The 16,478-nt window shown below is 34.8% G+C and overlaps 2 protein-coding genes across 4 annotated transcripts in view; one reads left to right on the top strand and one right to left on the bottom strand.

Moving 5' to 3' along the window:
- LOC105060576 (uncharacterized) overlaps positions 1-2,399 on the top strand; it is a 13,393-nt gene extending 10,994 nt beyond the window's left edge. For both annotated transcript variants that reach the window (XM_073251529.1, XM_073251528.1), the window contains exons 8-9: positions 1,860-1,919; positions 2,021-2,399. In XM_073251529.1, the coding sequence (XP_073107630.1) occupies positions 1,860-1,919; positions 2,021-2,149 (189 nt within the window). In that variant the 3' untranslated portion in view covers positions 2,150-2,399. The remainder of the gene's footprint in view (positions 1-1,859; positions 1,920-2,020) is intronic.
- A 4,037-nt stretch (positions 2,400-6,436) lies between these two features.
- On the bottom strand, positions 6,437-16,174 carry LOC105060567 (ras-related protein Rab5A). Of its 2 annotated transcripts, none has more exons than XM_073251531.1 (7): positions 16,019-16,174; positions 15,189-15,266; positions 14,928-15,095; positions 12,385-12,433; positions 11,805-11,882; positions 7,365-7,454; positions 6,437-6,813 (listed from the first exon to the last, which is right to left on the bottom strand). In XM_073251531.1, exons 1-7 carry the CDS (start codon positions 16,055-16,057, stop codon positions 6,710-6,712), a joined length of 606 nt encoding a protein of 201 aa, XP_073107632.1. In that variant the 5' UTR covers positions 16,058-16,174; the 3' UTR covers positions 6,437-6,709. The 2 variants fall into 2 exon arrangements, with proteins under 2 accessions (XP_073107632.1, XP_073107633.1); XM_073251532.1 differs by lacking the exon at positions 6,437-6,813 and adding an exon at positions 7,091-7,258.
- Positions 16,175-16,478: the final 304 nt, after the last annotated feature.

Genomic DNA, 16,478 nt, shown 5'->3' with positions numbered 1-16,478 from the left:
TTAAAACATCATTAAAAGGAAAAAAGAAAATAGTTAGACAAATGATAGGAAGTGTCATGTGATGAACATATGATTTGATTTTATAACTTATTTTCTTAAATATGGATCCACTGTAGAAAATAAATGGAAATAAAAGAAAACAAAAGAGCAGAAGCATTTGAGATTGATAAATGTGGCTTTTACTTATTTTATGAAGCAGTGCATCAATAGCTTGATCAATCAACACCATTTATCATCTAAAATTTTCCTTTACATCATAGATCTAGTCCAATTATATGCCCCACTTTTGTGCTGGGTGTTCACATTGTGGCCAAGTCACTAGGCTGGTTCTTACCATCTATTTTTTTTTAAATTTCCAAAAGAGTTTGTTGATCATTTAATTAAAAAATTGTCTCCAATCATTGAGATAAACACAAAAGCCTGAATGGCAATTCTTTGGCACCATCTTGAAGTGTATGAATCAAGATTTGCCATCTCAGTACCGGACTCTGTACTGATACTATCCTATAATAGTATTGGTATATGATATGGTGTGAGATGGCAAGACATAATAAGTGTCGATATAGTATAAGATTGCATACCGGTTTGATACTAGTGTGGTGCAGTACTGAGCGGTAAGGCAAAACTTGGTATGAACCCTTAACTGACTAGTTGCCGTTGAAAATTTAAACTAGATCATGTAGTTATGTATAAATTCAGCCGATCAATGTTGAGACTTTGTAGAAACTCCTTTTTTTTCTGATGTAAGGGGAGTTTTAAACCACCCAAATTTATTGGATTATGATAGTATTTAGAGAGTTATGGTACAGAGAATAAGGTCTAGACTGATCATGCTATGCACATTCTAGTACCGAAGAGAGGAGAGGAGATCTATTGTGTAACATATGAAGAAGAAGACCTATAGCCTTTCATCCTAATTATTTTCTGATTATGAGACTTTGTAAAATCTTTAAACTACTGTCTTAGGACTCGTTTAGTTCGTAGGAAGAACTTTTCTTCTCAAGAAGTAACTGGGAAGTTACTTCCTAGAAATAGAATTTTGGTATGTTTGGTTGACCATGGGAAGATGACTTGTTATAAAGTAGCTTATGTTTGAATGAGCACCTATTTTTCTGAAAAAATTGTGTAAAATACCTATTATACTCTTAGTAGATATAAAACCATACATTTTTACTTATAAACTTTATATAAATATTAATATTATATTTATATTAATATAAATATAACATTAATATATTATAATATAACATTAGATCATAATAATTTATGTTAATATAATACTAATATATTAATATTATATTAATATTATATGAATATTTTCATATAATATATTTATTAATATAGATATAAATATAATATTATATTAATATAAATATTAAAATATTATTAAAATATAATAAATATTAATATTATATTTATATAAATATTAAGATAATATTAATATAATATTATATTATTATTCAGTATTTCATTATAATCATCCATTGATATTTTACTAACTTTTAACAATGGATCTTAAAAGGATACTTTTGAAAAAAAAGTACTACCACTTCTCATGTCACGGGAAATGCCAAAACCCACCTCCTCCATGGGTTTCCACTTTCCATGAAATGTGGGAAGTGATTTCTTATGGAAAGTACTTTTTTCACTCTTTCTCCTCTTAAAACTCCAACTAAACAAGAGGCTCTTTCTTCACTTTTCAGGAAATGCCTCTCTCCCCTCCACTTTCTATCAACCAAACGAGTCTTAGTGTTTAACTTCTAAATCGTTAATTCCAAGCTAAACCATAATTCCATTAAATGCTATTGCAATCTAGCATAGTTTGGCTGTTTTCATTAATTTAAAGTATATTTGTGCAGGTGGCAAGAATATTATTGTTCATCTACTTATTTTACCACATTTATCTGCACTACGATCAGGTATGTCTTGCCTCCATTTTTACTCCAATAATAGTTTTCTTCGGTTTTTTTTTTTAGGTTCATGCAAACCATTAGCTCATACTCTTTACATCTGTTAACAGGTCAAGCAGATGCATACCTTTGGTTACCTCCTGACATTTTTGGTGCCCACAGCACTTTTTGTCATGAACATGATGTGGTTTGCAAAGATTCTAAGAGGCCTCAGGAAAACCTTGGCCAAGCGGCAGTGAATGGTGAACACAGTTTTCTCAATATGCCATCATCGTGATCATCATCATCTGTATTTTGGTGCATCCTTTCAGCTTTTCTGTATAAAATCATGGATGAATTAGGTGAGGGATAAAAGAAAAGAAGCTGACTGGCAACGGAATTTTGGGTTAGAGTGGGTATATCATTCTCATTTTGAGTTTCATTATTGTATATGAATATGATGCCATACTTTCGTCATGTTCTGCTATTTGATGCATCTTTTAGGCTGCATTTCATCTCGTTTGTGTTTGTCTTTCTGTCCCTGCTTGGAGATGATGCCTGGGTTTTTCACCTTGGATATCCAAAGATTCATGCCATTAAAAATCATCCATGATCTTCCCTGTTGTATTTGTTGATAATGAAATGCATTGTTATCTTCCATATGATACACACTGACCAAAAATAATAATCCAGTTCTGGCCATGCAATTTTCATTTTGCCAACTTCATTATATTATGGAAGATGTTTATTGGGGTTCTTCATCATGATGTGTGTGCGGCCTTTTACATGTTCAGGTGTCTTCTTGAATGTGTGCGTCGGGATATGTATGTGCATGCTTAGATATCTTTCCCTGTGTGCTTCTTGTTTGCATCGGTCCATGGTTGTTTGGGCCTGTACGTCTGCATGTGGATTGACAAACTGCTGGATTCCTTTCCATGGAATTTTAAATAGGTTGCTGCTACGTGTATCCAGTTATAAAATAATCTCATTAATGAGTTTATCAGCAAACGTGACATCAGACATAATTGTAGATTGAAGGCATTGAGCAATATCTGTCAACGCATTGAAGAGGAGGTGGGACACATGGAACCGTAATGTTTGATTAGAGGACTGTTTCTGTAAGTGGATCAAACATCCTAAGTTTTCTTATCCATTAAGACTCTTTTTTTTTAGTGGATAAATATTATAAAAAAAATTAATTAATTTTTTTATTGATCAATTTTTTTATATTCTTATATTTTTTAAGATGAATAAATTATTTTTTTATGTATAGCATTTATTTCAAAAATAAAAAAAAAATTTATTCATTTAAAAGATGATTAAATTATTTTTTTATTATCTAATAAAATAGATATTTAATTTTATTTCTAAGATGTCCTATCATCATTTCTAATATCTCCATCATTTAATGTTCAATAATTTAGTTGCCTACTTTCTCCAAATCTAAAAAGTATGATAGATATTATGAAAAATATGAAAAAATTTTAACAATTTATTCAAAAAAATAGGAATGCAAAAGAATATGGGTAATAAATTTTGAAGTCATTTTTTTATATATAAAAAATATGGATAAATTATTTTTTTGTCTAAATACTGTTTAAAAAATATTTATCTAGACAAATATATTTTTTTAAGTAATTTTTTTTCAAAAAAAAGCCCCTTAAGTTTTCTAAGATAAATTAAGCAAAATTATTTTATTTTGCAAATTTTTGGCATATAAAATTTATTTAGTTTGTGATTTGTAAAATTTTTTTCTTTTTTCTCTTTTTCTAGCGGAGTAAATATGAGGCAGGTGGTAATCTAAATCAATACCTTTGTAAAATTATTGCCTTATCTAAGTAGCAACAACTCAATATTTATAAATTATTTAAAATTTTTTTACTAATATTAATAGCTATAATTAATTTAAATTTAATATGTTTTAGTTTTTAAAAATAATGAAGAATATATAGATGTCATAAGTTTAATAATGATAATTATATGAAAATCAAATAGGAGAATAGCATTGTCAAAATAGTCATTCGATATTCCAACTTGAGCAAATTGAGAATTCAAACAAAAAAAATTTAATAATGTGATTTAGTCTTTTTATTTTTTATTTTTTTTTTGATAAGGTGATTCATTTAAATAATTTTTATATGAATACAACCAAGTGAGTCAGAAAATAAAAGATCCCGAGGATCCTCAAGAATGCCCGTAACCTCGATCTATAATGTGTCACTAGTATATTTGGCTATAAAGACTATCATCCAGTCTGCTGTAGTATTCATCTCTCGCAAGATATGTCTAATGGCTAGAGTAGTTCATCCTTCCAATAACATCGAGACGTCAAGCAGAACAGGATGAGTGGCTTCACCATGATTATAGTTCTACAGCCAAGGTACCACCATAGTAGAGCCGTCCTCGATAACCAGCTGACCAGCTCCCATAGTCATCCTAACAAACACAATCTCCACCCAAACCGTGTGGTGCCATCCTCAGGAACTGTAAGCTGCAATAGGTAACTCCCCATTGACGCCACTAGCCTGGAGTCAGGCCCATGAATCACAAAGCCAGCCTCTAATGCTCCTGTGAAAATTGACCTTCGAATATGACGAAGGAAGAGGCCCATGAATCACAAAGCCAGCCTCTAATGCTCCTATGAAAATTGACCTTCGAATATGACGAAGGAAGAGGCTCCTATGAAATGAACACTCGACGGATTGCTGCATAAATAGGATGGGAGCTCCAGATCTCCAACTGTTTGAACATCACATCCATTTTCTCTGCTGCCAAAGCTAAGGCTCTCTCCATATTAAATGTTAGAAGATTGCGTGGACTCGAACATCAAGCCATTCCTAGCCAGCTAGATATGGAGGGCCACATAGGCTACTCGGATGCCCACCATCCTGGGAGTGCCACCTCTAAAACTGCACTCCAAGAGCTCCAGAAAGGCATTGGTGGGGCCACTACCTAGACAACCTGTATGTACATCCCAACCAAGGACCAAGCATACCTTGCCCTCGAGCATTGGAACAGAATATGCTTCATGGTCTCTACCTTGAAGTTGCAGCAAGGGCAAGCAAGCTGAATGTCCATATCTCGAGCTCGCAGGAGAGATCTAGTCAGGAGCTAGCCCCAAGCCATGTTCTAGAGGAGCAAGCTCACCCTCAATGCACCTCGATCCTCCAAATCCACCCGACATCCCTATGCCTAGTGGATTCCCTCTTGTAAAGCCAATAGAAGTTAGTCGTCACAGCCCTCGAAGTGCAAGAGTGATCCCAAATCCTGATATCCGGATTGCTGTAGATGGAAGTCGCAAGGGACGACACCTTCTCCCCCAGCTCCTCGCTAAACAGATGGGACACCGCTACTTGATCCCACCTTCTACCATCGGCACGAAGAATATCAGCTATTCTTTAGGAGTCCAACACCTCATAGCTGATAAAGGTCGGCCTCCGACTCAAGGACAGATCTCTAATCTACCAATCATGCAGAAGGTTTACAAAACGTCTGTCCCCTACTACCCAATGTGTCTAGAGAATCATATCAGGAGTATGGATATAGATCTCCCTCCAAAAAAATGAAGCACTATGGCTGAGCCAGATATCATCACTAACAGACCAAGGTCCGTACCTAGCCATCATGATCATGCTCCATAGAAAATCCAAACTAAGTAGAATCCAGGCTACATACCTCACGATTAGAGCCTCCTTCCTCGTAGCTAAGAACTAGATACCCAGATTACTATCCTTTAAAGGCTGACAAACCATCTCCCAAGCAAGCAGATGCACACCTCACCTATCTCTCTATGAGATCTCCACAAAAAACTCCAAAAAAGCTGCTCCAACTTAACCACCAAGGACCTGGAAAGTACCATGTTCGATAGCAAGTAAACGGTAAGGGAGCTGAGAACAAATCTTACTGAGATGATCCACCCCATCATGGATAAGGCACGGATCTGTCAACCCTCCAACCACTCTCAGATCAATCATTCCACATCCACATACTCAGTCCTCTTCAACTTGCATCCGATGATAGAACTCCCAAATACTGTCCCATTGTGCCCTCCAGTCTCGAGGGTATCCTTAATCATGAGCTACAACTGATATGTGTTTTTGGATTGAATACAAGTACAGATTTAAAGATGTTGACCTTCTAATCCGATGCAGCACAACATTCCACCATGATCCTTTAAAACTCCGCTACATTTTCGGATAGAAGACCAACCTATTAGCAAACAATCATTTGCAAAGAGCAGCCTTGCCTCTTTGTTATTGATTTGTTGATTCAACCAAATCATGAAAGATTTGGTAAATCTCAATCGAATTTTGATCTTTTTCTAATAATTTTTTTGAGTATATATTTTTTTTAAATATATACAAAATTATATAAATATCCTAATAAAATTGCCATATATATATATATATATATATATATATATATATATATATATATATATCCATTAAGAGTTTTATAGTCACTTTAATTTTCGACTGCTCATTCCCTAACGGGTTTGCCAAAGAGTTGGAAACGTTTTGGGGGCCTAAACTTTCAACACCAAAGACTAATGGATGAACTTCTCCCCATAGAAGAAATTCTTGAAAGTTTCTTAATAGGCTATGTTGAATCTTTGGCTGGACTGCGGTTCTTACAAGAAGAATAACAAGAAAATAGCAAATCCTTCCCTTCAGAACATTCTAATATTCACAGTGAAAAAATGGGGCATCAGAAGCAGGAGCAGAAAACAGTTATCATAGAGCTGCTGACAGTCCATAGCGCACAATTTCCTTTGATAAATTTGCCGAGACACAAATTGACTGGTGAGCTGGTGATGAGCACTAAGAGCAGCAAGAAGTTCTATTGACAAATCTCTCAGCTGGTCTATCCATGAGAATCGTTACTTGAGGGTCCTGCACTGGTTGAGACTGGAGTAATCTCTTTGCTGAAATGAAAACAATAAAGAGCTTAGCCCAGATATTTATCTTCTTGGTTTAAAAACAAAGAAAATTATAAAGGTCCAGCAATATGACACAGCCAGATTACTAATGGGATAAATGGAGATTGGTGGCAACCAGCATCAAAGAAATGACTATCTGTCAACAGTTACATCATACTTTGTATATGCTTCATAGGTCATTCCTTTGGGGTACAGTGCTAGAAATTTTAACAAGAGAAATAGCTCATGATGGACAAACAAAGCACTCCAGAAAATGAATATTATTTATGACCACGGAACAGAGAGTTGAGAGATCATGCCCCAGATACTGGATAATTCAAATGGTTCAGTTAACAGCCCGCACCATTACAGGCAACTGACCAACAGTGACGAAAGTTACACTATGTACTTGATGTTGTAGAAACTTGACAAACCAATGTCCACAGCATGCCTGTATATGCATGCACACATGCGTGCACAGAATAACATGCTAATACTTAGAAACATTTTATGTTGAATCATGACTGAAAAGAAGATGGGGGGGTAAAGGAATTTACCAATTTCGTAGAATATGTCATTGACATTGATAGCTGTTTTAGCAGAAGTTTCCATGAAGAAAAGGCCATTCTCCTGAGCATATGTTTGGGCTTCCTGAAAAAACAAGGACAACAGCAAAGTTACAATCATGCTAAATCATGTTCCGAAAATAGATATGAGGCAAGAGTGCAAGTTAATGAATGAGATGAAGTCTATTTTCTATTTTGAAAGCATGTTTAGATCTGTTTATCCTTTTGATTGGCTAAATAATAACTACCATCTCATTGTTATCATTGGAAGGCCAAAAGAGACAAAATGGCTTGGCTGATGATGTGGCGTACTTTTAAGAGAAGTGGATCCTTGTGAAACACAGCTCAGTTATAACACTCAACGTTCAGGCAGGCACCAGGTTGTTCAAAAAAGAGGGCCTTGGTCGTCAGTCTCTCCATTAGATCCTTTATAATCCAGTATTACATGGCCAGCCTTTTGAAGGTAATGCAACTAGAGTTGGATGAATTATAATTATTTGCGTCACAAGAGTTTACTTTCATCCCTGAGGTCCTGCACAATAGACCATTAACATTTTTGTTGGGTATACAAAGTCTCTTTCATGAATCGAAGAACATATAGGACTCATTTGGTTGACAGAAAGTGAAGGGGGGGGGGGGGAAGAGGCACTTCTTAATAAGTGGATAGGAGGCCTCTTGTTTGATTAGAGTTTTAAGAAGAGAGAGAGTGAAAAAGTTTTTCCCATGGAAAGTCACTTCCTACATTCATGAGAAGTGGAAACCCATGGGGGAGATGGATTTTGGCACTTCCCATGGGATGAAAAATGATGCTACTTTGTTCTTTCCCAAAATAATCATCTAGATTAATGGCTAAAATTTTACAAAATATCAATGAATGACTAAGATAGAATATTGAATAGTAATATAATATTATCTTAATATTTATAATGAATATAATATTAATATCAAAATATTTATTATATTTTAATATTATTTTAATATTTATATTAATATAATATTTTATTAATATTAATACAATATTTATATTGTATTAAGGTTAAAAGTTGCAGATTTTTTGAAGAAACTTCTTCAACAGCTTTTTGAAAAACGTCAATTTGTAAAAGGCTTGGATTGGCCTTGGCTAAATTGGCTAATTCTTTTGATGACATTTGAGTAGGTATTTGGATAAATATTTATATTAATAGAATATTATATTTATATATATATTAATAAATTTATTATATTAAAATATTAATATTATATTAATATATATATTAGTATTATATTAATATAATAAATTATTATAGTATAATATTATATTATAATATAGTAATATTATATCTATATTAATATAAATATTATATTAATATTTATATAAAGTTTAGGAGCAAAAAGATATGGTCTTATATTTACTAAGGGTATAATAAGTATTTTACACAGTTTTCTCAGAAAAATGAGTACTCAATCAAACATAAGCTATTTTACAATAAATCACTTTTTCATGATCAACCAAATATGTCAAAATCCTATACCCAGGAAGTTACTTCTTAGAAAAAAAAATTCTTCCTACGAACCAAACGAGTCTATAGTATTAGCAAGAATCATCATCCTATTGATGCTTCACTCGTCTTACATCACAATATGGCAATATGCCCTCAACTGTCAAACTCTCAGGTCCTGCATCCTAGACCACCAAAATTAAACATTGAATAGAATTCACACAACTCTAGTAATTAGCAGTAATTATCATGTATTGATGCTTCACTCATTTTACATCTAAGTATGGCAGTGTGCCATATTGTGGCTTGCAAGAGTTGATGTTCGGCAGGCTGACTAGGTGACAATTCAGCAACCATAGGGTCATCGTGCCCATGGAAAAACTGATCATTGTGTTCTGATGAGGGAAGCAAAGGTAATTTAAATAAAATGTTGAGATAGTATAGTTTGATATGACAGAAGCATGACTGCATGGTTGACCCTAAATCTTATATGAGGGTAAACCATTTACAGCCAAGGGAAAGAGACCAGTGTTTTAAATAAGGGAAAGAGACCAGTGTTTTAAATACCAATACTAAAACCCACACCATTTTTCCATCGGAATGGTACAGTATCAATAAGGTACCAGTCATGGTTGACCCTAAATCTTATATGAGGGTAAACCATTTACAGCCAAGGGAAAGAGACCAGTGTTTTAAATATCAATACTGAAACCCACACCATTTTTTCATCGGAATGGTACAGTATCAATAAGGTACCAATATTGACGGTATGTATTGAAACCAACACATTCTAAAAAATTGAAAAAACATTGGTACCAATTGGTATGGCCAGTATGGTGCTCACTAGTAACGATCCATACATACTAGTAAAGAATGTACGGGTAGAGCTGTTTCAGCATTCCGACACCCATACTAGTGCCGATTTTGTGGTAGAATGGTATGGTAACGGTACCATCCCCTCTCTGTGATTTTTTAAACCATGAAAGAGACTGAAGCCCTGCAAGTGAAAATAATAGCCCCTATCATGTGGCAATCACATAATTTGGAAATGTGGTTAAGAGCCAACAAATTTTTGATTTGCATAACCTTACAAGAACCGATCATGATAACATTAGAACATGGGCTTGTGAGTTGAGTTACAAGAAAACTTGGTTAATACCAATCTTGCATTATATGTGTCAGAGACTTAGCCTAAGGCCACAAAAGTAGCAGAGTTACCCACAAAGTTCAGCATCTAGTCTTTGGAAGTAACAATATTAATGTGGTGATACTAGACAGGATATTAGAGACTCAAAAGTGGCACTTGGACAAGCTAAAGAGAAACAGTACTGGCCCTATTACCTTTGTAGCCACATCAATTAACGGATGAGTCCAACCTCAAATCACAGTAGAGAAGTAGGACATTGTGAAGCAGTCAATAGGTGGTCATGCTCACAGTCCCCTTCAAAAATATGATCTGATATGGTGGCTTTTGTAAGCCAACCATGAGATGTTCACATAATGACTCCCATGTTATCAACACTATCATAAGTAACTTCTGTTTCCATTCCAACAAAGGAAACACAACTATTTATGCACCAAATGAAGGTGTAGATTATGTGTCATGTGAATCAAGTGGCTCAAAACAAGCCAATAATTGAGAGAAGTTGGAAGAGAAGCGACCAAAAGGGGTTCTAATATTGAGCAAGTTGGATAAATTACAATTTTTTTCTTTTTCCTTTTCTTTTTGAGCCTAGAAGGTAAATTTAACTACTTGAGAAAACATAATTGAGCTGCAGTCGACTAAAACCAGATTGTTAAGGGTTGACAGGTAATCTAGGTCCCATAAGGAGTTCCAGGAAATTCTTATGTGGGGGGCCAATTGATAACCCAGTTGGCTTCCCTATATACATCAGAAAATAGCACGTCAAACAAGCTATGAAGGACAATACAAGCATCATTTAGGATAGGGTAAGGCCTGCTGTTCTCCTCCAGAATTGCTGCAACCAATTGATGACAACTATGCGTAATAGCTAAAGATTCCAGGTTGCGACTCAAATTCCTTCCCATGACACAAGGATTTCAGATTGATTGCAAACATTGTAGAGAAGTTACATAACAAGATCAGTCTTGAGAATTCACCCTCTAGCTTCACAAACAATGAAGTCAGTGTTCCCATATGAGGTACCAGGGCATTTGCACAATTAAAGTTTGACTAAAGTATCCTTGGGAGCACCCATTAAATGAGGTAGAGGATCATAGACCACAAAGCCTCTAACGCCCCACCAACAAAAGCCGTAAACAGGTCACTATGACAAACAATGACACAAGTCTTCAAATTTCTGTCGTATTTGATAGCCAAGCTGCTGGAGATCTGGAAAGTGACTTGCAGCGACAATCAGCATCACAGAAGAAGTCATTCGTGTTTTTCCAGATTTTCTAAAGCAAGTAGGTGAACAGGGAATAAGGAAATCTCTCAAGGCCCAGTTTCAAGTAGTACAACAGGACAGATATGGATAACAGGGGGTTGGAAGAAAAGGAGAGATAAAAACACGGTTGAGCAGAGAAATAACAAATGAGATAAATCGAACTGAGGTAAGAAAATGCCAGAAGATGTAATCTTCTTCCCATATGCCCATACAAAGGCAAGAAAACCCAAGAGAAGGCCAAACTCATGCAGGCAAACTCAGATGAACTAGGATTGCTGGCACTCCCTAATATCACCACAGAGAGTGCTTATAAATTCTCTTGAAATCCATTAGAATACCTAACTTTTACATGCTATTGTTGTCGCTTGAGAAGAACCCAATAAATTAGCTTGTCCAATTACAAATTCTTCATTCATAGCCATCTACAGATGCAGTAAAGTGTATGAAACAAACTTCTCATATAATAACAAAAGCACATGACATGGGTCCATGGTTTGTCTAAGCAAAGATGTGGTAGTAAATACTTCAAATTTGGAAGAAAGTACTTGCCTCTGCAGACACCTGCCTAGATTCTAATAAATCAGCTTTATTTCCAGCAAGAGCCATTATTGTGCTTGGATTTCCTGAAATAATGCAAATAGTCACCAATAACTTTGAAGTCAGCACATGGCGTGCATCTTTGGAAGCAAAAATCAACAAAGTCAGTCTCATAGCACACTCGCTTCTTTCCAAAGGTTCCAGATATCACAGTAATAGTCACATTAGAAATAGTTACTTCTTTAGTTTTTCAGCAACCTTACAAGCACTCCTCTGTTTTGAACAGGAACACAAGGAAGACAGTCTGAAGTTTCCAGAAGAGCATTGGAAAGATCTTTCAAGGAACAAAATCAATATCCAACCGAGCAAAGCTCACCCCTCAAGGAAGAAAAAGAAGCACATGCAAACAAAAAATGGGACATATGTAGAGAGAAAGAGTTGGGATCATTTCAGGATCCTTCTAGAGCAGCTATTCCTAGATACAAATGAACAGCAAAAGAGGATACTAAATATATCTCCCTGCTATGACAGACAATATTGCCTGAATTCAAGAAAAATAAGTTGTCAATAAAAAAGTTAAGGTCGTACCTTGTGCCTGAAGTTCTTGAACCCATTTCTTTGCTCGTATGAATGTGGCCTGCAACAAAAAAGTGTGGGAATCTGTAAAAATGCATCAAAATAACTTTGGATTTAAAAATCCTTGATCATGCAGTGGGTCCATAAATTGCCCTAGAAAAATATATGAAAATAAGTTGTTCATTAATTGAAAACTTCATGGGAAACAGTACCAATCTTGATAGGTACATTGTTGTAAAGCTACCTTCAAAGCTGCCTAGTTCCCCTCTATTCAGTTCTACAGTGCCCAAAACATGACCACCTGACCAAGTTTTGCGATCTATATCTTAACTTCCTATAACCAATTAAGTGGCACTAACAATTTTCACATTGTCTCATGGCCACTAACAAAACAGTTCCTTCAGAGAGACATTCCTCCAGCAAAGAGTACAATAATCTTAATGCTGCACTGATGCAAGGGAATCTAAAAATCATGAACTGAACACAGTCAGCAACTTAAAACAATACTCATACTGGCTTCAAATGTATTATAAGAATTATTCTAAAAAATATGTAACATAAGCACAGAGAAAGCATTGACACATTTGTCCTATCAGATTTTAAAAAAAGAGTCTGCATGCATACTACCCTAACATAAGCAAAAGATGACAAAATACTCTTCTTCCTTAAGTCTTCCCCATAGACAAAAGACTAATCCCCATCCCAACAAGCATATGACAACCTACAAAACGCGAGTTCCATTACATGCATTCAATTTTTTGAAGAGATATTCTCACAAAGAAGGAATTTATCTGCTCAGCCATTTAAGTATCAATTTAAACATTTAAGGGAAGTTTAATCCATATTAGCATTTACATCAGGCTCTAACAAACTGAGACAGTCAATCCAATTGCTAAAAAGAATATCAAAATACTATAGTTAACATGATGTCAAAGTTGGATTGTCTTTTTATTTAATGTTACTTAGGACTTTTCAAGACCTTAAAGTTGTTGTATATCTAAATATGCTAAAAGGAGAATGGTGGGTCTCTAGCCTTAGTAACAGTCAGAGTAGGCTACCCATTGGATGAGACTTATCAGCAAGGCAATGTCCCCTTCCTCCCATAAGTTGTTTGAAAGAATAATTATGTGTTCTATCTTTATGTACATTTTTTTATCAGTTTAACATCAACTACCTGTCTTTCTATATCTGTCTCCGCTCCTTTTACTCCTAGAAACGATAATATTATGTGATTGATATTCAATAAATTAAAATGAGATTTTGATTAATCATCACTATGTTTAATATATTGACATTGGTATTTATTGCACTGTATAATTGGACTAAGACTTAAATTACAAATAATTATTTTAATTTCTTGATTGTTTTAAAATCTGCTTAAATACAAAAAGCCATTACGATTCTAAATTATTAAGAGTTTAGAAACTACTTCAATGTTATGCAGCACACCAAAAAATTTTCACCATTTAATCCATGAAAACTCATAATGCAAGGATGGGAGATCACTAAGTTCATCCACCATAGAGCACAGAACCACTTCCAAACAAATATGTTATTTCACACTTATTATCTCAAGTCAGGGTTTTTTCCTCCTTGAAATGAATATTGGATCCCATTACTTATTTCCTCAGTCCTTGCCTTTCTTAAACCTCATGTCATATATCCATGTGCACAGATTTCATGGCCTATTTTCTTGCAATGTCATCACTTTTAAACAAGGGACTCAAAAACATGTGTACATTTCCTATTCTAAGCATGATATCCATTAATTATTTTCATATTCTTGCCTTGCTTAAGCCCCATGTCACATGTCCATGTGTACAGATCTTGTGGTGTATTCACTTGTAAAATAAGCATAAAAGCAAGGAAAATCTCAGGAGCATTTGCACATTTCTTGTCCTAAGGATTCGCACATAAACAAACATCAGAAACAGAATTTTCATCCACATTGAGTTCCAATTGGTCCAATCCTCATTCAGAAAAATACCTTGCCTTAAATAGTTTTCTTTGAGGTATCTATGAACCGTTTAGACTAATCTGTATAGTTTTTCTGATGATGGATTGATCCATGATTTTATGTTGGATTCATGACTATCTTGTGGCATCTATTTCTTATTGTTACCTTGCACCACTCTTTCACCACCTTAATATAGAATATTCAAGGAGTGGGTAGCTGACTACATATTTCTGTATCTTAGGATGTAGACGTCTCAAACACCAAGTCATCAAGTGTTTCTAGCTAAACTGAAATATCACTTAAAAACATCAGGTAATTCTAAGGAAGGAATTACTCCAAGGAATTATGTAAACCTTCTTTATCCAGGTTGCTTAAATACATTCACATATATCAATTTTTAATGGGCATTTTACTTGTAAATCACTTTGCTTAGATTTTGTTTTCATGTATTTTTTTTATGATTAAAAAAATCCAATAAAATCAATCTATGGTTTACAAGGAAAAAAATACCGTTCATGACAATTATTATAAGGATGATAAAATAGATAAGTTTTATAATAAAAAAAAACTCTGCCAGAATCTTATAAAATTTACTAACCGAATTTGTTATATCATATACGATTACAGCAGCTGCAGCTCCTCTGTAATACATAGGAGCCAAACTATGATACCTCTCCTGCCCTGCAGTATCCCAAATCTCAAACTTCACTGTTTCATCATTCACTGCCAATGTCTTTGAAAAGAAGGCTGCACCTATTGTTGATTCCTACAGAATCAAAACACCAAAATAAGGACCAAAATTACCATACCAAAATACTAAAATTCCTGTCCAAGATTCCAACTTCAACGTATGACCAACCTGGAATTCAACAAACTGTCCTTTCACGAAACGCAAAACTAAACTAGACTTCCCAGTTCCGGCATCTCCAAGAAGCACCTGATTTACCATATCAATATCATTATTATCACAAATACAATTCAGGAAGCTCGACAAGTTATAAAAAAAGGGAACCAGAACAGGCAAAAGTTGATTCCAAAAGGAGAGAATATATATATATATATTGCATCAATATATATAAAGAAATCCCAGGAACCCAAAACGATATATGGAGAAGATAATAACTAGAAACTATAGCAGAATAAGTATCAATCTTACAGGATCAACAAAACCAACATCCTATTATAAAGTTAACTAAAAACTAACCACATGACATAGAATCTTAAAACCTAACAAAAAATACAAAAATTGCTCGAAGAAAATAAAATTCAAGGCCTAAATCCACATATCCATTGGCCATACCCAACAATTGTTCATAAACTTAAAAAAATCCATTTGCAGAAATTTTAAAAACAAACAAAATCAATAAGAATACGAAGAAATTCAGACATAAACATCTGGATTAGGCTTCCAAGGAGCGAGCTCAGTTGAATTAATTTTCTGAAGAATAAGAAGATCTCATTTGAATTAATTTGCTGAAAAACATGAAATTTAATTCGAAAAAATAAACAATATCAAAATCGCTCACAAAGAAAGCTAAAAAGATTTTTTTTTTTCATCAAAGAGAAACAAGCTAGAGATGGAATGGATGATAGATTCGATGCAAAACCAGAACATCAAATTAAGCTCCATAAATATAAAATTGTCCATAGAGATATCAATCTGAGCCTTAGAATTTGAGAACAATTTACCAATTTCGCGTTTTTAATCTGATTTCCAGCAGTCGCCATTGATTCCAAGCTTCCAACCCGAACAGAAGATATTAAACGGAACTGATATATTAAAAACTTCTAGGTGGAAGGGGGAAAGAGCGAACGAGCCCTAAAACAAATGGTTTAAGTGGGTTTTATATTAATGGAATTAAGTTCCGCTACTCCCCTGAACTCTTTTCCTAAAGATGCCCCAGATAAAGACAAAAACATTATTTCCCATCATCAACCATCCGCTCGAAGAACTTGGAGCAATTATTTAATCCTGGCCGTTCGATCAATAGATCGTGTTCTTGCGGGGAAACATGGCGGTCAAACGAGGCGGTGGTTTACGACTTACGACCCCTTCTGGTCTTCGGGCCGGAAACAAGAACGAAATAACGCCTCGCCGCCGCGAGGCCGACATGACACGCGGGTGCTTCCTCCGGTATGCATGTTATCC

This window comes from Elaeis guineensis, chromosome 2, assembly GCF_000442705.2.
Source record: "Elaeis guineensis isolate ETL-2024a chromosome 2, EG11, whole genome shotgun sequence".
Classification (NCBI taxonomy): domain Eukaryota; kingdom Viridiplantae; phylum Streptophyta; class Magnoliopsida; order Arecales; family Arecaceae; genus Elaeis; species Elaeis guineensis.
Note: the sequence above shows the minus strand (reverse complement) of the source record. Positions and strands in the feature narration are given on the sequence as shown.